Source organism: Pseudorca crassidens, chromosome 8 (assembly GCF_039906515.1).
Source record: "Pseudorca crassidens isolate mPseCra1 chromosome 8, mPseCra1.hap1, whole genome shotgun sequence".
NCBI lineage: Eukaryota > Metazoa > Chordata > Mammalia > Artiodactyla > Delphinidae > Pseudorca > Pseudorca crassidens.
Genome location: NC_090303.1, coordinates 94,646,306 through 94,672,268, shown reverse-complemented (window position 1 = coordinate 94,672,268; position 25,963 = coordinate 94,646,306). Strand labels below are relative to the sequence as shown.

Below are 25,963 nucleotides of genomic sequence, written 5' to 3'. Positions count from 1 at the left end.
CTGTCCTTCTGAGTTTTTGTGTCGGTTTCATTACATACCCATGGTTGATTAAATCACTGCCCTCTGGTGACTGAGCTCAATCAATCCAAATATTTCACTTTTTAAAAAAAGAATATAGGGACTTCCCTGGTGGCACAGTGGTTAGGAATCTGCCTGCCAATGCAGGGGACACGGGTTCGAGTCCTGGTCCAGGAAGATCCCACAGGCCGCGGAGCAACTAAGCCCGTGCGCCACAACTACTGAGCCCACATGCCACAACTACTGAAGCCCGCACGCCTAGAGTCCGTGCTCCGCAGCAAGAGAAGCCCGTGCACCACAACGGAGAGTAGCCCCCGCTCGCCTCAACTAGAGAAAGCCCGTACACAGCAATGAAGACCCAACGCAGCCAAAAATAAATAAATATTTTTTTAAAAAGAGAGAATATATGTTGATCCTGATTAAAAGGATGCTTTGTGAACACCCCAAAATAGGTGATCACTGGGAATCTGCATGGGTTCACCGAGAACAAGGCATTTCAGAGTATCCTCATCTTTGACAGATTACTAGATCAGAAGATCAGGAAATCCAGACAGACATTCTATTGGGTCTTCAGCAAGGTACCTGGCAAGTTATTTGATAATATCCTTGGGGACAAGGCGGAGCTAGGTGGGAACAATACACTAGAATACAACTGGGTGAACTGATTACCAATTGAATGTCTACGTTCAAAGTAAGATGCTCAGCGGAGGGACATCAAATTGTAGGTAGATTCCTGGTGACATTTCTTTAGGGCTCTCCATTCAGCCTTTTCCTACACAACACTTTATCAACAACAGAGAGGAAAGGTAATTGACTGAATGCGTAAACGATACAAACCTGACAATCTTGCCCCTCCTAACTTCTTCAACCTCATCCTTTCTCCTGTCTCCCCTTGCTCATTCTCCTCCAACTACATTTGCCTCTCACTCTTCCTCAAGCCCCAAGTACACTCCTCTGCAGAGCCTCTGAACGTGCAGTACGTTCGGCCTGGATGCTTTCCCCAACCTACCAGCATGACTCACTCATTTCCCCCACGTCTCTTCCAAAGGTCATCTTACCAGACTGGCCTTCCTTGGCCTCCTGAACTAAACTAACACCGCCATTACTCTTGGTCTCCTTACCCTGCTTGATTTTTCTTCTTGGCTCTCATCACCATCTGACAAATCATATGTTTGTTTGTATATGTGTTTTATCTGTATCCCTCCTTTTCACACTTTGAGTGGAAGCTCTTTGAGGACAGAGAGGGAAAACTTGTTTTGTTCAGACTGTATCCTCAACAGGTAGAACAGAGCTTACTTTGTAGTAGGTACTCAAATATTTGCAAGACAAATTGATAAATATGAATAAGTACATGAATGAAAGAACCAAAATTCAAAAGGATATTGACAGATTTAACAGACCATAATTTAAAAGATTACATTAATAGGGATGACACATTTGAGGCTCTGATCTTAAGAGGAAAATTCCAAATGCAACAAAGAGAAAGGATAAAGAGTGGCCTGATGATGCAGAAAACGTGAACCTTATACCTTTCATAAAAATTAACTGAAAATGGATCATAGACCTAAATGTCAAATAAAAAACTATAAAGCTTCTAGAAAATCACACAGTACAGGATGTAGGTGATCCTGGGTTTGTTGATGAGTTTTTAGATAAATCACCAAAAGCAAGAGCCACAAAAGAAAAATCTGATAAGCTGGACTTCTTTAAAATTAAAAACTTCTGCTCCGTGAAAATACTGTTAAGAGAACGAAAACAAACACAGCTTTAAAAGACAGTATAAGTGGGCTTCCCTGGTGGCGCAGTGGTTGAGAGTCCGCCTGCCGATGCAGGGGACGCGGGTTTGTGCCCCAGTCTGGGAAGATCCCACATGACGCGGAGCGGCTGGGCCCGTGAGCCATGGCCGCTGAGCCTGCGCATCCAGAGCCTGTGCTCCGCAACGGGAGAGGCCACAACAGTGAGAGGCCCGCGAACCACAAAAAAAAAAAAAAAAAAAAAAAGGCAGTATAAGAGAAAATATTTTTGAAACACATATCTGATAAAGAACTTGTGTTCAAAGAACTCTAAAACTCAACAATAAGAGAACAAACAAGAAACAACTCAATTAAAATAGCAAAGATTTGAACAGACACCTCACTGAAGAAGATATACAGATGGAAAATAAACCAATGAAAAAATGCTTAATGTTATATGTCATTAGGGAACTGCAAATTGAGACAATGAGAAACTACTGTATACCTATCAGAACAGCTAAAACCCTGAACACTGAGAACACCAAATACTGATGAGGATGTGGAGCAACAGAAAATTCCCTTAATTGCTAGTGGGAATGCAAAACGGTACAGCCACTTGTGGAAAGCAGTCTGCCAGTTTCTTACAAAGCTAAGCATACCATGTAACACAGCCACTGCACTCCTAGGTATTTACCCAAATGAGCTGAAAAATTATGTCCACACAAAAACATGCACACAAATGTTGATGGCAGCTTTATTCATAAGTGCAAAACTGGAAGCAATCAAGATGTCCTTCAATAGGTAAATGGATAAACAAACTGTTGTACATCTACATGATGGAATATTATTCAGTGAGAAAAGGAAATAAATAAGCTATCAAGTCATGAAAAGACAAGCCACTGAGGAGCCCAGGTGAGACCAACACAAGAACAGCTCTGAACACGGATTGTTGACCAACAGAATTGTAAGCAGAAAAACTGTTGTCAAGGCGGTTTGTTATGTAGCAATAGATAACTGGTATAGAAATAAATCTAAATACATTAACAATTACAATAAATGTTAATGGATTATATGGTCCAGTCAAAAGGCACACACACAAAAAGCATTGGATCTTTAAAATATCCTGTTTTCATGCCTTTACCAATGATGCATTAAAATATAAGGACACAAAATGGCTTAAGTAAAGATAAGTAAAAATTATACCAGGTAAAAACTAATCAAAGCAAGCTAGTATGGGTACTAACAATACTAAATAAAATAGACTACAGTAAAGGACAGCATTAGTGCTAAAGAGAGTAACTCTATGACAGTGTCAACATGCAAGAAAAATGAAATAATTTGAAATGTGAATGCATCTACTGACAGTCTCAAAATATAAAAAAGCAAAAGTGGATAAAACTACATAGAGAAACAGACAAATCTATCTAGTGCGATATTTCTAACACTTCTTTCTGAATAATCTATAGTTCAAACAGAAGAAAAAAATCAGTAAGGACATGTAAGATTTGAGCCACACAACTAACAGACTTGACTGAATGGACATATATAGAACATGGTACCCAATAACTGATATATATTCTTTTTAGGCCTACATAAAACATTTATGAAAACAAACCACATGCTAGGCCATAGAACAAATCTCAATAAACTTAAAATACTGGAATTATATAGACTACATTCTTTGACCATAACACAATTAAATCAGAAACCATTAACAAAAAGATGTGGGAAAACTTTAGATTTGAAAATTTTAAAACATGCTAAATAACTCATAGGTCAAACAAAAATCATCATGAAAATTAGAAAACATTTAGAAATGAATGATAATGAAAATATTATATACCAAAACTCCTAGGATGCAGCTGAAGCAGTAAAATTTATAGCTTTCTAAGAAAACACCAGGAGAGAAGGGTGAAAATTAATGAAATAAACATCCAAGTTAAAATGTCAAAAAGAACAGCAGAAAAAAAGCCAAAGAAAGTAGAATGAAGGAAACAATAAAGACAGACCAGAAGTTAATGAAAGAAACATAAATGAAAGGATCAACAAGCCAAGAAATGGTTCTCGGCAAAAAGGATTAATTAAATTGACGCATCTCTCACATGACTGGCAGGCAAAAAAAAAAAAAAAGCACAAATAAACAATAAAACAATACTGAGCGAGAAAATGATGTATTTCAGATGTCACAGAAATTTAAAAGTTAAAAAGAAGATATTATGAACAACTTGATGCCTATTAATTTGAAAACTTAGATGAAATTCACAAATTCCTTTAAAAAATTTACCTTACTAAAATTAATTCAAGAAGAAACAGAACTTCCTGATGTACTTCTACAGCCATTAAAGAAAGTTAATACATAAAAAAATTTCCCTTCAAAGAAAGCTCCAGGCCCAGATGGTTCTCCTTGTGAGTTCAACCAAACACTCCAGGAACAAACAAATATCGGTCTTAAATAACCATTCTCAGATCTCTCATACGTAGAGTCTGCAATATGCATTACAGGTCCTGAAATAAATGTCAGTTTTCTTCCCCACTCTCCCATCCCTGGAGGCAGACAACTAGAAGACCACACCTCGGACAAGCTGGAGAGGAGAGTTCATCAACATTGCGTGGTCAACTGGACTGAATGACCGTTCAATCGCTATGATTTAATGGGAGTGTGTAATATTAAAAATTGGTATACCATAGACTTACAAACATGGCAACAGTGACTTTCACCAAGTACACACACCTATGTACATACCACACACATAGCACTTAAAGTCAAGCAAGTGGAGTCTTGAGGCATCTTCTAAAATAGCACAATTCCCTCTCATTTATTTTTGTCCCCATTTCTTCTTACCCAAATCTCGAAAATTCTAAAGCTTTACCACTTAAAATTCCTCACCTGAAATAATTCCTCACCAGAAAGAAAATGTTTACCTGTCTGCAGAACTACCAAGAAATTAATTACTCAAACTTGAAATTTCTTTTTAATAGTCAGAAAAAGAATTCTTACAGCTGTAACAACTTTCATCTTCCAAGAGACAATAGTTCCACGTCTTATCTGTCAGATGAAAGAAGCCAAGTTCATGGCCCCATTTAATCTTGTTCTGAAAGTGAAAAGCTGACCGTGGTTGGAAAAAACAATATTATCTTATTAATCTTATCTTCTAAGTGATAAGTGATTTTTGCTAAGAAGTCAAGAGAAGAGGATATGTTATAAGGAGGGGTAGCTTGGATAAAATCAACATTCTAGAGCAGTTCTCACCTTAACGATAGTCACATCCATGCCAGATAAGTGTAAAATCGGGGCGGCATTTTTTTCAAATAGAGTCCTGGCTTTGCTGTAGACAAAGGAAAAAAACACAAATATTTTAACACAAGTTCTCAAGAGGAAATATAAAAAGCCCAACCACCTTCTCTAGAAGAGAACAAGAAATAGCGTAGAGAACACGTTTCCTCTATTTGTTCAAGGACAGGAAGGCTGGTGAAGAGTAATGAGTTTCTCTGGATATAAACGTGGACTCTTTCACTCTGGGGCCTCCAAGATTTTGCCCCTTGTCTAATACAATAAGCTCTCACCCATGTGGGATGCTTACAGTGCACAATCTAGTTCCTCTAGAGGAAGTGTGTACACTGGATACGGCTCCACTCAGGCAACAATGTCTGATTCACTCAACAAGCACTTACTGAGCCTCTACTGTGTGCTAGACACATCTAGGAACTGGGCAAACAACAGGACAAGGCAGACAAAAATACATGTAACTGAGGTATAATGTAATAAGCCCTCACGGAACTTATTTACATTCCAGTGGTTGACTGAGAATGTATTAGAAATCAAGGGATACAGAAGCTGCAAAAAAGTCCCCAATTGCAGAGTCTCAGAGTTGAATAAATGTTAAAACATACCAATCAGCTGACTTGTCTTTTACCCAAATATTTTCAACTATCACATCACAAAACAAAAATAAAAACTAGTACTTTCAAAACAATCAACACCAAACATCTAACTTTTACATCCACATTTACTCAGTCCTCTTTCAGAAAGATTATTATTTTTTATCAGTGATGCATGCTTCAACTTTCTTAAGAATATTTTATACTAGAAACAGACACAAAGGTAGTGAATGAGGAACATGTAGAGTTATGCACAGACCAACTTCAACATTCTTTAAACTAAAAAGAAATAGCTATCAAATGGAACACAGAACATAAAACATTTCTGATTATGAATTAAAATAGAAACTGAGAAGCTTGAGCAAATTTTTACAAGAACCAAAAAAATACCTTGAACCAAGGGCACACCTGAGCACGTAATAAGCAAATTAAACACACATATCCTCCCTCTTCTACAGCTCTGAATGCTTGTAAGAATGAACATGAAAGGCTAAATGGAAATTTCTCCTTTCCAGATCACCATTTCTGGGGCTTAACCCAACAATAAAAGGTGAGCTGGTGATACTGTAAACATTTCTCCTTGCAGGGTTGCTTTCATTTCTGGGTTGATAAGAAAGGGTCAAGTGGAAGTGGATTAGATCTATCTCTGCGAAGCAAAACTCTGGTGAAGTCTCAATCAGCTGTATTAATCACTTACAACACATCTATAAGCTCCTCTGAGTTAGTTTAAGAAATAAGATTTGGGCTTCCCTGGTGGTGCAGTGGTTAAGAATCCGCCTGCCAATGTAGGCGACACGGGTTCGAGCCCTGGTCTGGGAAGATCCCACATGCTGTGGAGCAACTAAGCCCGTGCACCACAACTACTGAGCCTGCGCTCTAGAGCCCGCAAGCCACAACTACTGAAGCCCGCACGCCTAAAGCCCATGCTCCACAACACAAGAAGCCACCGCAATGAGAAGCCCATGCACTGAAATGAAGAGTAGCCCCCGCTCGCCGCAACTAGAGAAATCCCGCACGCAGCAACGAAGACCCAATCAGCCATAAATAATAAGTTAATTAATTAATTTAAAAAAAACAAATAAGATTTGTAGAAGTAAAATGAGGTATCACCTCACACCAGTCAGAATGGCCATCCTCAAAAAGTCTACAAAGAATAAATGCTAGAGAGGGTGTGGAGAAAAAGGAGCCCTCCTACACTGTTGGTGGGAATGTAAATTGGTACAGCCCCTATGGAGAACAGTATGGAGGTTCCTTAAAAAACTAAAACTAGAAGTACCATATGATCCAGCAATACCACTCCTGGGCACATATCCAGAAAATATGAAAACTCTAATTCGAAAAGATACATGCACCCCAGTGTTCATAGCAGCACTATTTACAATAGCCAAGACATGGAAGCAACCTAAGTGTCCATCAACAGATGAATGGATAAAGTGTGTGTGTGTGTGTGTGTGTGTGTAGAATATATTATATACATTATATATAAAGGAATATTACTCAGCCATAAAAAGAATGAAATATTGTCATTTGCAGCAATATGGATGGACCTAGAGATTATCATACTAAGTGAAGTAAGACAGAAAGAGAAAGACAAATATTATATGATATTACTTATATGTGGAATCTAAAAAATAATACAAATGAATTTATTTAAAAATAGAAACAGACTCACAGACATAGAAAACAGTTATGGCTACCAAAGGGGGAAGGGATAAAGTAGGAGTATGGGATTAACAGATACACACTACTATATATAAAATAAACAATAAGAATTTACTGTATAGCATAGGGAACTATATTCAATAACTTATAATAACCTACAATGGAAAAGGATCTGAAAAAAATATATGTATGTATATATAACAATCATTTTGCTGTATACCTCAAACTAACACAAGACTGTAAATCAACTATACTTCAATTAAAAAAAAGAAAGAAAGAAAAAAGATTTGAACATTTGGGCCTTTATTCACATCTTTGTGATGCCACAGGTACAGAAAATCTCTAAAGTGGAAGTGAAGGCATTTTTTTTCCTTCTAATGTTCCATATAAAAGATTGAAAAGCAAGTGTTACCAGTAATAAATGTATTATTTATTATATAATTAAGGGTGAGATAGCACCAGAGTTAAATAAAACTTTCTATACCTCTAGCAATTTGCAGGTTCACACGCACACACAAAATAATTACTCCTTAATGTATCATTTATTAATGCAAAACAGTTATTTCCTAAAGCTCTAATGTAGTTTTAAACCAGTACTACATAATGAAATAGCTACATGATAAATTATAAATTATGTGTCAGGTCAGAGTCAAGATGACAAAAATAGTACAGTGAAAGCTTTAAAAAAAGATGCTGGAGAGTTCCAAAGTGGCTGCTTCCTAGAAGCTTGCAGGGATTCACCTTGTTAAAGGGGACCATGACTTTAGAAAAGAAACACTTTCCTTACCCTAGCCTGCAGGTAAAGGTATTACACTTTTCAACAAGAACCTACCTTTAAAAACGCAAATACACTTACATGTAAAAGTGTAAACGGAACCTAAAACTCCTCTAAAAGAAAAGTTTATTCATTTTTTAAAAATGCAAATATCTCAAGTAGGAACTCAAAATGACTGATTATAGCTTAAACAAACTACCATATATTTCAAGAGAATTAGCAAGTTACTAACTTACTAGATCTCTAGAGGAACAGGACCTGGAGCAGTTACAACAACGGAGGCAAAAGGAGAGATCCCAGGGTGGGAGAGCCAAGTAGAGAACCTTCTGACCCAGCCTACAGGTCAGTAATACCAAGAACAGCAGCTTATATTTCTTTTATCAGGTGCTAACTATGAAATGGAAAGAATGCTGAATATCTTATAGGCATTACCTCATTTAATCCTAAAGAATTACATGGTAATTTTTATAAGGCATGTGCTATTACTTTTCACACTTTACAGATGAGTAAATTGAGGATTTAAGAAGTTAAGCAACACCGACCGTATCACAGAGTATACAGAGGATACACCCAGTTCCCTGCTAGCTTCTCCCACAGGCCACCAGTGACTAGTTATCTTGGGTATTTTGATTGTGTTATGTTAGAACCTTTGTTGATATTTTTGTTCAGCGCTGGTTTTAAACAAGAATGAACAAGAGGCCTTATGACTGGTACGTTTATGGGGGCAGGAAGTGGTTCCAATAAAGGTGGGCAAATATGATTCCATTATGTAGAGTAATGGAGCCGATTTAGACAACCTGTAGGTAAATATCTTAAACTGCTGAATTCAAAAGAAATAAGGTGTGACTAGCCCTCACATCAGTGAAGCCACACACACTACCTCCCAAGAAATGACTAGAGAAACTTATTTCAGAGCCCCTGCGTTTTTCTCCAATGTTAACCTCACCACTCAGAAGCTACTCCCAACTATGCTTTTTGTTGTTGTTCTTATTATCTTAATGTCATTTGACTTCGAACTTAGAGAATCCAATCTAATACATACTTATTAATTTTTCCTCAGTCAGGACAAAAAGAATTGTTCTGGCCGTTAGATAGAATAAAAGGTATCACTTTTTTCTCCCCCTCAACCCTTTAATTCTTACTATTTTTAAAAAATAATTTTAAATTTTAAATGATTTCTTCTATAAGCCACCAAAAGTCTTATTTACCTTTCCAACTGAATGAGAGTTGTACCTAACTAGCAATGTAAAAAAAAAAAAGTTTTTATTTTGCTTACGGTACTTTTAAAAATTAATAGACTATTTTTTAGAGCAGTTGTTAGGTTCACAGTAAAAATGAGTGGACAATACAGAGAGTTCTCACATACCCCCTGCTTCCCTACACACATGCACACACACACACGCACACACACACACACACAAAACCTCCCTCACTTTCAATATCCTGCACCAGTGTGGTACATTTGTTACAATAAATGAACACGGACACATGACTGTCAACCAAGGTCCCAACTATTCTTCACATCTTAATTCTCAGAGTTGCCTCACATGACCCCTTGAGGCCAACCAGACCAGTTTACAGACTTTCCTGTGACACAGCAAAGGATATTAGTCGGCACTCCTGTCTGTAGGCCCCCGCCCCATGGGCCATTTCGTCAGTCGGGAACACTGAGTGTTCTCCCTTGACTGACCTCCAAGACCTAACTCTACATTCACCACTTTGGGAAAGAATGTTTCTGACCTCACAAGGCCACAGTGCTTTTGGCAATCTCTGAACATCCTGTAACAGAGATGGACTCATAATTTACATCACAGCAGCAGAAGTTGTTCCCAAGGGGACTACCACCAAGCAGATAAGACTGATTTGAGAGTGTTAATTCTGGAATAATTATTAAACTTCAATTAGACCAGTTAGCTAGGCATCAGTTAGCTTTACAGTTATATCTGATTAACCGTGATTTCTACATTACAATTGAATCTTATTGCTACAAGGGTACTGAACCTAGTAGCTCCAATTCCACACAATCCAACCAGCTGCCTAGTATTCTGTGACTCTCTTCCCCTTAGAAAAACCAAATCTATAACAAGTCACAGACTGAACTACCCTTTGCAAGCGGCAGGATTGAGAAAGACGGTTGCCTTCTTCACTTGTGCATTGGGAGGAATAAGTTGACTGCCAAACACCTAAAAAGGAACAAAGAGAAGTTTTCAGTAAATGTCCGTCTATTCAGTTAGTGAGCACAGATATTCTTTCATTCCAAAAGAATTTACTACTGGCAGATACGGTGTCTACCCTGGGGAAACAAATTTCATGTTGACAACCCCACCATAAACAACAACAATAAAAGTGCACCTTTATTTAATGAAAATAAGCTGAATTTTATATTGTAATAAAACGCCCTGCTTCATTCACCTACTAAAGGTAAGTAACTTTTCTTTTCTCTGTAAGATATGACTAGGTTTATTACAACCAGTAAGTCCGTAGTCTGTCACAAGGGAAGTTTAATTTGTCTTCAGTTTTCAGAATATAACCTTTTTCTCTTTTAACTTATTACTAAAGCTTATTCATGAAGAATCTTCATGTTACCAGTTAATCTTCGTATCTTTATACACATAAAAAATAAATCTAATACTCTATTTGCCTCCTTTCTTTGCAACCTTGATAAGTAGCATCAACTGGTACAGGAAAAGAAATGTGATTAATATTTACTAAGCACCTAGTATTTGCCACTTCCACACATATTAATTCTTAGTTCTTAGAAACCAAGGAAGTATTAAATATTCCCATGTTTATAGATGAGAAAGCCAAGATTCAGAAAGATTAAGTCAGTCAAAGTGTTAATAAATTACAAGCCTAGAATTTATATGAATCTAACTCCAAACTTCTACTCTATCAGCTCTAAAGAGCTAATAAATGATGAGGCAGAGTTACGACACCCAGAGGACTAGATGCGAGGAGTGAAAATGGGAAGTAACGGGAGGAGAAGGTGGTCAATAAAAGGAATGAGAATAGGAAAACCCCGAAGAGGGCAAAATTGCGAGTCTTAGATTGTGGGAAGTAGGTCTGGGCCAAGGAGGTAGAATTAAGTACAGAAGCACAAAGTAAATATAGGAGAAAAATGGAAGTTACACCACGATTTTTATTTAGTAACTGACCCCAACTCTACCACCTCCCTGACAGCCCACTGGAGATCCTTTGTCACCATTGTCTATTTCTTGCTTTAAAAAAAATAAACTTCTATTTCTGAATACTTCAGAAAGACATACTATTTCTTTGTAAAAAGTTTCTGTGTACGTTATAATTACTACTCTGTTTTCACTCTTATTGAGTTAGATCTTAACATTTTGCTGCCAAATCTCTAAATATCGTAATTTGTTCTTTTTCTATCCATACTATTTCTGGAATTTGGCCAGAAATGATTTAATTAACCTGCCAGATTCCAGATCTACAGTTCTAGATTATTCCTCCTGGTCCTGGGTTTTTAGCCTCTAGAAGTCTTATCTACCTGCAACTCATGTCTCAGGTTTACATGAGACTACAATGAGGTGAGTTCATGTGAGATTAAAAAAAAAAATCGGGCTTCCCTGGTGGCGCAGTGGTTGAGAGTCCGTCTGCCGATGCAGGGGACACGGGTTCGTGCCCCGGTCCGGGAAGATCCCACATGCCGCGGAGCGGCTGGGCCCGTGAGCCATGGCCGCTGAGCCTGCGCTCCGCGATGGGAGAGGCCACAACAGTGAGAGGTCCACGTACCGCAAAAAAAAAAAATCATATTCTTTCAAGAATTTAGACTGAAAAGGGAAGGACACAGACAGGAAAAGTAACTAGAGGGAGGGGGCTATAAGGATGAATTCGCTTCCTTTTTTCAGGTGGAAGGAGCTAAATGGGTGTCGGGAAGTGGAGAGTTAGAACAGTGGGAAAAGTAGGAGGAGATGGAGTTCAGAACAGAGGTGGAGGTATTTACTTTGCGCAAGAAAGGGAGTACCCCATGACCACTCTTCCTTCAAGGGGGAAAGCCTTCCCCTCCCAAGAGGATTTTCCAGTTGCTAGTGGAAAATTAGCTTGGGGTAAAGATCACCTCAAGTTTAATATTAAAGTTTATTTGAATTGATTTCCAAAACAGCTTAGAGCCATAAGAGATAAAAACAACAAAGCAATCGAATTCTTGAAACATGGATTTAGAACAGTTAGGGAATCACTAAAGAGAGGAATTTATTAATAGTATCTATTGTCATTGTCATCCACGGAAACATTTCAAAAACAAACATGAGGTCTGCCACCCACCTCTCCTACTAAATGCATCACGTCTTTTGTCATTTTTTAGTTTCATGTTTCTTTTTTGGTATTTCTGACATCGTATGCCTGAATGACGTAACAAAAAGGCAACTCAGTCGTGCAAATTAATCTGCAATGTATAACGCACACGTTTGGAGGGGAGGGAAGAACAAAATTGTGGCCTTAAACCTGAAAGGCTACAACTAGATAGATGAATATTTAAGTGCAATACAACTACAGTGCAATACAACTACAATTGTATTGTAGTTGTATATTGAATATTTAAGTGCAATACAACTACAAATTCAGCTACAACTAGATAGATGAATATTTAAGTGCAATATCATGGGAGAGGGTCTGAATCAGTTGTGCTAAAGAGACAGGCTTTAAAAATATGAATCAACAGTTTTAAGATTTGACTTTGAGAGGTAACACCTGTTCTGAACTCATATCCTTGGGGGTTATTCGGATTAGGGATGATTCGGGCTTTAGCCAGATCTTCAAGGACACCTGCAGACATGAACAAATTCCCAGAGTGCCAACCAGTCCAGTTCTGTGTTCTCTGGACTAATCCAGAAGTAAACAAGTCTAAAGGGGTGGGCGTCAGAACTGCTCCTCACCAGATTGTTAACCTCCTCCAGTTCTATTCAGAGTTGGCTGGCAGCCTGATTCACCCCGATAGTGGGGAAAAAATAGCCAAGCTGCGCTGATGCAAGGCACTGTGCAAGTCCCCCTGGAACAGCCTGAGATTTCTGCACAGTGGAGATAAGGCGGGTTTTAATTGTTTCATATTAAATGGCATTACCTGAGCTTCTTGACAGGCTGCTCTCCTTAGTAGGTTATCACTATCAAAGTAAACAAAACAGAATGAACGTTAGCTTTAATAAGTAGGTTCAGATCCAAGCAAATCATCATCATTTTTAGAAATATGTATAACTCTTCCCTGTAAAATACCCAAGTCAAAGTTTCTTAAGACCTGTAACAAATCATGGGCACGTTTGAAAAATACTTTCTCTGAATGAAACCCGGTGTTAGGTTTCCGTACTATGGGAGGCATGATAATCCCTCCTCCCTCTAAGATGTCCACATCTGAGAATTCCCTGGCAGTCCAGTGGTTAGGACTCAGTGCTTACACTGCCATGGGCCTAAATTCAATCCCTGGCTGGGGAACTAAGATCCTGCAAGCTGCGTGGCTCAGCCAAAGAAAAAAAAAAAAAGGATGTCCACATCCCAGAACCTGAAAATGTTATCTTATGTGGCAAAAAGGATGTTGCAGATGTGACTAAGTTAGGATCTGGAGATAGGGAGAGAATCCTGGATTATGCAGGTGGGCCCAATCAAACCACAAGGGTCCTTAAAAGCAGAGAGACTTCAGCAGCAAATATGACCATGGAAGGATGGTCAGAAAGATGCAACCTCACTGGCTTTGAAGATGGAAGGCGGCCGTAAGTCAAGGAGTGTGGGTACCCTCCAGAAGCTGTGACGGCAAGGAAATGGGTTCACCCCAGAGCCTCCAGAGGAACGCTGTCCTTGCCAACACCGTCATTTTAGCCCAGTGAGACTTGTGTTGGACCTCTAATCCACAAAACCATAACATAATAAATTTGTGCTGTGTTAGATCACTAAGTTTGTGGTAATTTGTTAGGGCAGCAGTAGAAAATGAATGCACATACCCTGCATTTTTCTTATCCAGTAGAAATTATTCAGGTCATTTGCCAGAGATAAATTTAATATGTAGTTGCTTCTGCTAGTGTTTTATCTAAATCAGGGGTCCCCAACCCCCGGACCACAGACCGGTACCAGTCTGTGGCCTGCTAGGAACCAGGCCACATAGCAGGAGGTGAGCAGTGGGTGAGCGAGCAGAGCTTCATCTGTATTTACAGCTGCTCCCCATCGCTCGCATTACCACCTGAGCTCTGCCTCCTGTCAGATCAGCGGCAGCCTTGGATTCTCATAGGAGCTCGAACCCTACTGTGAACTGCACGTGTGAGGGATCTAGGTTGCTCACTCCCTATGAGAATCTAATGCCTGATGATCTGAGGTGGAGCTGAGGCGGTGATGCTAGCGCTGGGGAGCGGCTGCAAATACAGATTATCATTAGCAGAGAGGTTTGACTGCACAGAGACCATAATAAGTCAACTGCTTGCAGACTCATATCAAAACCCTATCAGTGAGTGGCAAGTGACAATTAAGCTGCATCTTACGGAGCAGACTGGACATAAGCAACACACGTCGGGGGTCACTGTCTCCCATCACCCCCAGATGGGACCATCTAGTTGCAGGAAAACAAGCTCAGGGCTCCCACTGATTCTGCATTATGGTGAGTTGTATAATTATTTCATTATATATTACAATGTAATAATAAATAAAGTGCACAGTAAATGTAATGCGCTTGAATCGCCCCAAAACCATCCCCTACGCACACCTGGTCCCTGGAAAAACTGTCTTCCACGAAACTGGTCCCTGGTGCCAAAAAGGTTGGGGACCGCTGATCTAAATCTCTTATTTTTTATATCACAGTCAGATACTCAATTATATCATAAACAGAAAATTTGGGCATGAGGCAAAATTTTGCCTTGCAAAAATGAAAGCATTCTATCAGAACATGTTCATCTATTCAGCATAAAGCTTTCTAAAATGTTTGTGCCACTTATACCTTAAGAGCACTTTAAATGGCTGACTGCCTACTGGGTTCCAGAGTCTTCTCCTTGTAAGAGTCAATTCTAATGCATGTTGCTGGCACTGCTAAGATAATGCCTTCAGCCTGGTTAACGACAGTTAAGAAAACTAATACCCAGAAAACATGACCAATAAACAATTTATAGGAAACAATTAAAAGGAGAAAAGTGTTATTTCACTTAAATTTTCTGTCTAGACCTTTTTCATAACATCAAAGACCTTGAATTTTGCATTTTTATAGTAATTCAAATCTAATTTTGACATTTAAATTTGAACTAAAAAAATTAAACAATCTTTTGCTTTCTGCCATGGTTGCAGTCCAAGGCTATGGATTTTTCTTCCATAGCCAGGCTGGAGGAGGACCCCTAGATTTCACAGAGCAGTCAGCTTCTATGAGAAGGTGTCTCTTCCCTAAGGGGAAGTATCTCTGCTGCCCACCTGAAACCTAAGGGCAATGACAATGTCCCATTACAATTATAATGACACCAGTACCTCAAAAGCACTTACGGTTTTACAACGAAGATTTGAGGGGGACCGATCCCTTGTGAGGTCTACCCCACAAGGCGCCTTTACAGCCAGGTTCAGTCCCCTGCTTGAGTGACACTGCTCCCTACTACCTTATGGCAAAGGGAGTCCTACAAGCTCCCCTCCCCTCCCCCACCCAAGAGTCACAAATATTCACGTTCTGCTCTTCTCTTCGCATGCCCCTCCATCAACTGCTCCCGGTGAATTATTCTAACATCAACAAAATATACACACATGTAAGATGAGGTAAATTCAGGGTACAAACTAGTAAAATATTTAAAAATAATTAACATGTCGGTCACCCTTTACAGTTGACTTGATCCCTCATGCTCATGCCCTTCTGCACAATGACGAGGTGAGATACTGAGCCCTCAGTGACTGCCAGATCATAAAATAAAACCGGGTTCCTTGTAGTCAGCTGAGCATTGTCACCAGATTCCCCCGGGCTCGGCTAACCCTCAGTCTAGCTTCCATACTGCCTGGGGCACCACTTCCAGCCTCACAGGACTGTCTTCCTGCAACCACCTGCCTCAAAGTGTTTTTCCTAGTAGACAGAATGACCTGTGCCTCCACTCTTTTCCTATAAAGACATCCTGTGGATTATCCTGTACAAGTATATGCTGCTATAAAAGCTGAGTGCCTATCTCTACACCCCTGTCCATTTCCCCCAGCCAGCTTCCTCCTCTTCCTACTAGGGACAGGGCTCCGAGGGCGCCAGGCTCCCCTGGGTCATTAGTAGATACCATCTTCCTTACTGAACCAGCCACACTGATGCCTGTGGACCCAGCTGAAAACACAAGACCCCCAAACATATACAAGAATATGGGTAGCACCTTGGATCATTTTTTTCCTCAATTCTTTTTTGCTAAGAGTACAATTTTGATGGTTAAACTTGTGATGAAGTATATTATTCAAGATCTCAGCTCTCTCGAGCTTACTAATACTGCCTGATCAGCCTGCTATTCAATATCAATCGATTTTTTGATCGTTAATTCCCTGGATTTTACCGTGTCTAATGGAACGTGCGTGCTGCCGATGCCACCTGTGAGAAAGCCAGAATATGTACCAATTTAGACACTGAAAAGAAATCCTCGTTATAATCACACTTAATTTTTTAAATATCAAAAGTGGTATTAACTATGTTGATCACGCTCTCTGAACCAAACTGTATCTAAAAATCAAACGTATCCTCAAAGGAAAAAATATTTCTCCTATTGACATATTCTGATGGTCTACAGAAAGCTCTAAAAACTATTTCAAAAAAGAAATTTCAAAAACATTTTCTGTAACGGCTGCATTGGTGGAATAGAAAGTAACTTAAAATTCACAGAACTACTACTGTGTGCCAGACACTATGGCAGTTCTTTTCATAAACCTTTAATCTCTGCAACAACCTTGCCAAGGCAGGCATTATAGTCTCATCTTACTGATGAGGAAGTCCAGGCTCAGAGAAGCGGGAGAGCTGGGTTTCAAACCCATGCCAACCTAACCCTACAGTAAGTGCCATAAGGCTCTTTCTTCTTAATTTCAGACAATACTGAATGGGTAATACTCCTTTGGATGTATACATTATAGCACATTTATTAAATTTATCACATTACTTCCTAGTTTCGTCTAATATAACTCTTAAGATTTACAACCATATAATTTATTTTAATAAGTTCAGGTGGAATAAAGCTCCCAAAAGTGATTGGTGAAACAAACTTATTTAACACAAGGTGCCAGGTACAGCACCATGAACAAGATTTGGTCCTGACCTGAAGAAGCTTAGGATCCACTGGCAAAGAATAGCTCTTGGTAAATATCAGTGATATAGTAAAAGACATGTTTCTTGATAGATAACATGCCAGGCACTGTGCTAGATGTCTGGGACATACCAGTGAATAAGCCCAACATTCCCCATCCTCATGAAGTTTACACTTTAGAAGGGAAGAAAGGCAATTCGATTGGCGATCATCAAATGATGTGACTTTTATGTGCACCATGAAAGAGGCATATAATAGGGGCATCTAACCTCGCCTTGAAGGAATTAGAGAAGACTTTTTACAGGACAGTGAAGTTGAGATCTGGGAGATAAATAAAAAGTAGCCAGGCGAAAATAGGGAGGAGAATGCAGGCAGAGGAAAGAGAATGTGAAAAGCCTGCAAGCGCTAGATCACGACCAAGGTAGGAAGCTGAAAGCAGTTCGGGACAGCTGCAGGCAGGAAGCCACGGAGGAGCCAGGTACAGGCCAGACCAAGAGCCTTTCTTAACCTATTTAAGGAACGGGGATTTCATCCTAAGGGCCATAAGAAGCCATTAAAGGGTTTTAAGAAGAGAACTGATATGGTCAGGTTTACATTGTAGAAGGATCATTCTGGCTGCAGTGTCAAGAGGGCAAGCGTCAAAGGTAAGATTGAATCCAGGGAGCCAGGGAGGATTCTTCAGGAACGCAGGTCAGCGAGGAGGACTAGAGCCAGGACGGAGGTAGTGGGGACGGAGAGAAGACAGACTCAGCAGACATTTGGAGGTAAACTTAAGGGCTGGTTCGTGGGAACCAATGAGAAGGGAGGGGTCAAAGATGGGGCCCACATTTCTTCCAGTGGAAGGCAGTGGAAGGTGGTAAAAGTCACAGAGATGGAAGGCAGGAGGAGGGACAGGTAGAGGAGGGAGGAAGCTGAGTTTAGTTTTGGACTGGTCGATCTGAGGCAGTGATGAGAGAGCAGGTGGAAGGTTCCAGGGGACAACTGGAACATCTGGAATTCCAGACAGAGCTCTTGACTAAAGATACACATGGTAATAAGAGGGGTGAGAGGGGATAAGATCATCTCCATGAGGAGGTGGAAGCAGAAGCAGGAAGACATACCCTGCACGTTGGGACCCTCCACAGAGAACACCAAATGACTCCCAAGTAAACGGAGACTGCACCTCATCTCAAAGCCAAAGGAAAGATGTGGTGGACAAGCAAGGAAAGAGGCTAAGCATCCTCTCCCTTATCTCCCATCATGCTCTCGATGTTGCCTCTACTCTTGGCAAACTGCATGCCTTGCTGTTCCTAAAAGACAGAGTGGACTGCACTTTTCCCCTCCAAGGATGTGGTCATTTTATGCCCTCTCCCTTTAAAAAAAATCGAGGCCAAACAATACCACCCACACCCTTACCTCACCACACACAAAGCTGCTTGTCCTATCTTTCCTCCTTCATTATAACTGTCTTGAAGTCATGGATAATTCACCCTTTTCTCTTCCACAGCACAGAGCACAGACTCTTGTAGGTAATCTAAGATACTCAATAAATAACTGTTTAATAAATAAGTGGCAAGTGTTTCAACACAAGAGACTGACTCCCTGTGCCCAGACAGGCAGACTCTGTTCTGGAGGATAAACTGAAGGTTATTCTTTGTAGGAGTATCTGGCATTCTTGAGCCAAGAGATCAGCTGGGATGGTTCTTCAGTGTCATGACCACCAAAGGGCAAGAGGAGGGCTCATTGTGGGGCAGGACAGGAGAGGAGGGGAAACTTCAAACAGTCACAGGAACTTTACTAGATCAAGAAGACCCAGGGAGGTGTGTGTGTGTGAGTGCACGCGCACGTGTGTATATTTGCCAGAGAGGGTAATGGAACTAGAACCCTCTGGAAAGGCTAAGTCAAGAACTCCTTTTGGTACACCAGGAAGCACCATAAGGACTGTCCCAGTGGCTGAGTTTGGTGTCAGAAATTCCAGATTCCTAATGAGTCAAGAATCTGATTGTGAAACGAAGACCCTGTGAACAGGGGAAAAAAAAAAGGTACTGTATATAAATTCCAAGCCCATGCTGTTTCCACGACAGCATGCTGCCTCCTGAGGGACCTGAAGTTTAACACAATTTAAAAGAGGTGCCACAAAATGCAGTCATATCAAAAAGAGCCCCTGAAGGTCTGCTCAGTACTAAAATGCGGGTTCTTTGACAGAAAGGAATCACAAGCTTCTGGATTAGAAAATGAAAAAATCTGCTGATGCCACCCTGCCTGAGGCTTTAAGAGAATATGAACGATGCCTGCTACCACAGGAAGTGGGCTGCTCTCAATTTATTCTGAGCCGTAAATGTTTTATTACTTTAGTACTGCAAAATAAGATAAGTTGTTATTTCAATAACAACTGTACACGGAGAGAAAAATCACATGGGTCCATCCTATTTCCCAAAAAAGACTTCCCGCTATAGTCTAGAGGCAAACTGTACAGCAATTTCCACCACCAGTTTTCCCTTCATGCACGCAAACACAGCTTTTGCTTTACACAAAACAGATTTCAAGTGTAGATGTTTGTAACAACTACTTCTACTAATCAAAGTGTACTAGAATAATTAATCATTATATTGCAGTGGTGGTACCCACTGCTTGTCAGCAGGGATAGAGTGGAAACGGAAGCAAAGATGAAAATGAACCTTTGAGAAGCGACTGTCTTGTGTGCAAGACGGCAAAGCTTTCAAACTACAGATTCCTCCTCAAGCCCATGCCACCTCCAATTCCCCACCCAAGGGCTGCTGCAGTGAGCCTCTGTCATTCATGGGAAAATGCTGACTGTCCCTGCCTAAGAGAAAGGCATGTGACAAAGCCGGAAGCAATGCAGCCCCTTAAACAAGAATGCTTGATCTTTGAGGCCTGAAGAATGTTCATTTGGATAGAAGAAAATGGATAGTATGCTGATTAGAAACTCCAAGAGAACAATGAAAACAGTAATGATTTTTTTAAGGTTTTTTTTTTTGAATGATTCTTTAAATTCTACAGTGCTTTACAATTTTCAAAAGTTTCACACAAATGATTTCATATAATCCCATAACCCTTTTTTCCCCCATCCCTATATTGTCCCTCCTCCACTGGTAACCACTAGTTTGTTCTCTATATCTGTGAGTCTGCTTCTTTTTTGTTTTACTCACTAGTTTGTTGTATTTTTTAGATTCCACATATAAGTGATATCATACGGTATCTGTCTTTCTCTATCTGATTTATTTCACTTAGCATAATGCCCTCCAAGTCCATCCATGTGGCTACAAATGGCAAAATTTCATTCTTTGTTATGCCTGAGCAGTATTCTACTGTATGTATGTAAGTATATATACACACACACATACCACATCTTCTTTATCCATTCCTCTGTTGATGGACACTTAGGTTGCTTCCATACCTTAGCAGTTGTAAATAATACTGCTATGAACACTGGGGTGCATTGTACCTTTTCAAATTAGTGTTTCTGTTTTTTTCGATGTATATCCAGGAGTGGAATATCCTTCCAGATAGATTTCTGTACTTAGGTATATTTAACAATGCAAAGATAAACATTTTTAATAATAATATAAAGCAAGTCAAGAACATTTTCCCAAGACTGTTATTTGCCAAAACAGGAAAGAAGGGAAGGAGGGAGGGAGGGAGGGAGGGAAGGAGGGAGGGAGTCAGTCAAATCCATGGTTAGCAAGAATGAATAAGTCACCATTGAAATTAAAAATCTAGAGAAAGTAGCTTCTCTGAGGAATGAGCTGATATAGCAACCCCTTTCGTATCTTGTCTCAATAAAGTCAGTCCTCCCAGCAGGCCTTTGTCAAAATATGTTTCACCCCATTTAATACGTAAGATGTGTGATTTACCCCAGAGATATCAATTTACCCACTATTTAACCATGGCTTCCTGAACATTTACACTAATTTTCAAGTCTACAATCCCTGTTTTTACTATCTTTATTTATTTCTTTGTCAAAGTGTTAAAGTTCTACAGCTTTAAAGGTATTTTATTTAAAGCTAAATAAAATGCCTTTATCAAAGGCATCCAAACCCAAGTTCCATTTGCTGACAATGAACATGTTTAAGGCTGGGCAGGGCCTCAGAAATTATCTAGTCCAGTGCTTTTCAACCTCCCCCAACACAGGCTGATCCCCACCAATCAAATGACACGACTTTCCATTGGCAAGAGATACACACACACCACACCACACCACACCACACCACACCACACACACCACACCACACCACACCATACCACACCACACACACCACACCACACCACTCCACACACACACCACACCACACCACACCCCCCCACACACACACACGCACACCACACCACACCCACACCCACACACACGCACACCTCTTATGTAGTGCCAATCCCTAAACCCCACGTGATTCTGGTACGTTCACTTAATGAGGGAATCCTTCAACAGTGCCATCTCCTTTGAGCTCCTAAAAAATACCCAATTGATCTAGTCTGAGAAAATTCTGGCCTGGGGATTTGCCCATCGTTAGACAGAAGTTACTCAAAGACTGAGCAGGAGAACTTAAGCCTTCTCATTCTCAACAACGGCCTTTTTTCTCGCAACACTCTGCTTCTACTCTGTTCTCTACGGGCATCCCCGAATGCCACAAAAAGCAGTCAATAGGGAGGGCTTCCCTGGTGGCGCAGTGGTTGAGAGTCCGCCTGCCGATGCACGGGACGCAGGTTTGTGCCCCGGTCTGGGAAGATCCCACATGCCGCGGAGCGGCTGGGAGCGTGAGCCATGGCCGCTGAGTCTGCGCGTCCGGAGCCTGTGCTCCGCAACGTACGGCAAAAAAAAAAAAAAAAAAGCAGTCAATAACTCTCCGTCCACTCTTTAATCACACACGCAGGCATGTGCCTCTGCTATGGTCACCTCAATTCACGACTGATAACTATAATGATTACCTTGTCTCCTGCAAGTAGGCTTAGGAAAAAGCCCAACTAAATCTGACCCCACTCTTTACGCATTAATTCAAAAACACTTATTAGCCAGACAAAGATTCAATCTCTGTCCTCAGCGGGAAGACCCCGTCTATAATAATGGCTAGCAGCTGCACAAAGCTCTAGCTGAACCAGTGCTTATTCTTTCTCTCTGAAATATAGAAATCCAAAAGCTATCTTCCTCCAATCTCACCTGTTCCCAGCCATTTTAGTCTATACATGTGTGCTTAAGTGGAACACGCCACTACTTCTAAATATTTCAAGTACCTTCTAATTCCTCGGGTTTTCTCCACAAAACTTCTCTCCAGTTCAGGATAGGAAGTGACTTAATGAAAAATGGCATCCCCTGAGGGCTCCTCTCACATAATAAACCAATCATTTGGGTCTGTTCTGTAGAACTTTCCATCAGCCAGAGAGATGGAAATGGGTTCTGCCGCTTATTCCCTCATTCCATTGACCAAGAGAAATGGACATGTAGGAAGCCTAAATTGTCTCTCTTTCTCCTTAGAACATGAATTTTTTCTATTTTCACCCTCTTATTCGAGCCTCAGCTTTCCCTAAAATACCAATTTCTGTTCCGACTCCACTGCCGTATTAATATCCGCAGGAGCTGAGGTCTGAGGACCGTCTCCAGCTAGCTGCTAGGTTACGCTCAAGTGCGGGCTTTGGCTGCCTTTAAAGGGCATCGTTCTTTGAGATGCTACCACTAGCCACTTTTTCAATGACTCCTACCCCTACCTAATTCTCACAAGTATTCTGACATTGTCTTATGGTTCATTTACTTCTTCCACTTTCTGCTCTTTTTTCCATCCATTCATTTTTAGCCTACATGCCAACTCAAACATTCTATGCCACATACTTTTCTTCACATACTGTATTAACATTAACTTTACTAGGCAACCCAAATACTAGTTCTTTCTGTTCTGTCAACCATTATACATTTGCATATACAATTACAAACAAAGTAACAATTAAGTAACAATTATATACAAGGTCCTTGCACCTATTTGCATAGAGAAAGAAAAGACAGGGCTTCCCTGGTGGCGCAGTGGTTGAGAGTCCGCCTGCCAATGCAGGGGACATGGGTTCGTGCCCCGGTCCGGGAGGATCCTACATGCCACGGAGAGGCTGGGCCCGAGAGCCCCGCGTACCGCAAAAAAAAAAAAAAAAAAAAAAAAGAAAAGAAAAGACAGAAAACAAACAACACAGAGATTATGACAGGTATTCAGGAAGAAAGCACAGGAAGGGAGAGTCCCTTCCGATCTTCCTCCCACCCGACAATGTGCTCTGTATAAATCACATGCAGAAAGAGATTATTTACTTTGAGCTCCAAGATTCAGGACAGATCTGGATAACTTCTGACCTATAGACACATAAACTAGTAGCTACTATTGTCAGTATTTCTGCAGTTCCAGCACATGCAATATTTGAGATGTCAGTTACTACCTGGAGAAGGGTTAATTTTAGCATCAGCTATGATTATTCTCTCTGCAGTGCTTGGAGCAGCTAAAACCACGGATATAAATACCCCTAAAAATTATGTAAAATCTACAAAACAAAATATAACTTAAATATACCTCTGCCATTCCATCTCAGTCCAACCCCATCCCGCTCTACCTCCCACTAGTAAACATATGGAAAACACAGAAAGGAAGCAAAATAAACAACAGTTTTTTTAAAAGAAGAAATCTCTTTTCTAAATAATATGACAAAGAGTTAAAAGGAAAGGGAAAATAAACTTCACTGCACTTAAAAAAAAGGGGGAAAAAAAAGCTTCCCCTATTCCCTATCAAATCTGGGCTGACAGGCATGTTATTTAATTGCCCATAAATGAACTTCTTTAAATAGCACCTGTTAATACTCCAAATTTCAGCATCAGCTTGTGCTCAGAAAAAGAGACAGAGAGAGAAGAAACCTGAAACCGCTAAAACTCAAAACAAACTGCTTTCTTCAAATTGCAACAAAATCAGGAATGAGGAAAAGCCATGAGGGGGAAGAGCCTTGCTACCTTCTGCTGCTGAACCAGCCGGGTCCCAGACCACTGACTGCAAAGTCAGAGGCTAATGTGAATGGATGTCCAAGTAAAAATAAAACATCTGCTTGGTCAGAAACCGCAGAGATCCTGAGAAATAAAGCACAAGGCATTACTGGAACCATAATCTGTACCAAAAGAAACAGCACAGGTCTAGTCAAGTGTGGCTCCTGCATAATTTCCCCCTGAAATCTGACACACTTACCCCTGCACATCCTGTCAGGGTCTCAAACTCAACACATCTAAAAGGGAATGTAATACCGCCTCCTTAAACCAATTCTCCCTGGCAACCTTCCTCTTTCTGTATCACCAACTATCCTAGACTTGAAGCTAAAAAATGATTTCTCCTACCCTCCTCTCCTTCAGTCAGACACCCAATCATCTAGTAATAATTACGGTCAGCATTTATCTAGTGGCAACTCTAAGCCAGGCACATGACACGCACCATCTCATTGAATCCTTACAGGTAACCTGCTAAACAAGACGTCACTGTCCCCATTCACCAATAAGGAAAATGAGGCTCTGAGGTTAAGGGAATTAAGTAACTTGACGTGGCCAGTAAGCAGCGAAACCCAGACCAAACAGAAGTCTGTCTGCCCACAGCGCCCACGCTCGGGCATTGCTCACACTACCACTGCTTCATAACCGCCCTTTTATTTTCCCCCCCTAATGCCACCACTCTGGCTCTGGCCTTTCCTACCTTCTACGTGAACCACTGAAACGCCCTCCCAGTCTTCGAACTTTTCTCCCTCCCGTGTCTCCTGCGCAGGGAGACGGATTCAATGTCCTAAACTCCACTTCACAACATTCTCCTCTCCTTGAGCATCTTCACTGAGTCTTCACTGCTCACCAAATACTACAAACTTCCTAGAGTCAGAGCCTTTCCCAATCTGGCTTTCCCCACACTCTACTTAAAAAAACAACTCCAGTGAAGTCAAATTCTTCGCCAATCTCCAAAAATACACTGTGCACTTCTGAATGTCACCTAGAAGTGACATTCAAATCATGAATGTCACCTAGAACACTGTCCCACCCAGTCTGCAAGGCCCCACTCAAGACATTTTTGTTAAGATGCTTTCTCTAATGAGGAAGGAAAAGTGGAAAGGCAGCACTGTCTCTGATGGAGAGCTTGCTTTGTGCCAGGTCCGGTTCTAAGAAAATCTGCATGACAGCCCAATGAGATGCATCCACCATGATGCCCATTTTACAGACAGAGAGCTGAAGCACCTTGTCCAGGGTCGCAGACTGGTAAGTGTAAGTCGACATTCAAATCCATCTAGCTGCCCTCCTCTTCACCATGTTGCCCCAGGGAGCGCTCGGAATCGACTTCTCAACTTTCTAACAGGTGGGTCAGGCTGATCACATCTGAACCCAGTGATCAAGCTTAACATCCTCAAAAGCAAGACAACCAGACACCACGTACTTCCTGATGTGACACAGTAAGAAATCTTGCCAAACAAACTAACCCTGAATGGAATCACACCTCCAGAGCAGCGCTCCTCCAACTTTACTGTGCACGCAGACCCCCTGGGGATCCAGTTAAAATGCAGATTCTGACTCAGCAGGTCTGGGTTGGGGTCTAGGATTCTGCATTTGTAATAAGCTCCCAGGAGTGAGCTGTGCTGCTGGACCACGGCTCACGCTTTGAATAGCAAAGCTTCAGAAGCCAGACATAATCACCGGT

The 25,963-nt window shown here is 40.7% G+C and overlaps 1 protein-coding gene across 8 annotated transcripts in view; it reads right to left on the bottom strand.

Annotated features, from left to right (window-relative positions):
* Nucleotides 1–25,963, bottom strand: part of AGK (acylglycerol kinase) — an 87,018-nt gene that overhangs the window by 41,340 nt on the left and 19,715 nt on the right. For 6 of the 8 annotated variants that reach the window (XM_067747220.1, XM_067747223.1, XM_067747221.1 and 3 more), the window contains exons 3-5: nt 13,145–13,184; nt 10,171–10,250; nt 5,002–5,077 (exon numbers count right to left, since the gene is read on the bottom strand). In XM_067747220.1, coding sequence (XP_067603321.1) covers nt 5,002–5,077; nt 10,171–10,250; nt 13,145–13,184 — 196 coding nt within the window. The remainder of the gene's footprint in view (nt 1–5,001; nt 5,078–10,170; nt 10,251–13,144; nt 13,185–25,963) is intronic. The other 2 variants (XM_067747227.1, XM_067747225.1) reach the window with 1 other exon arrangement.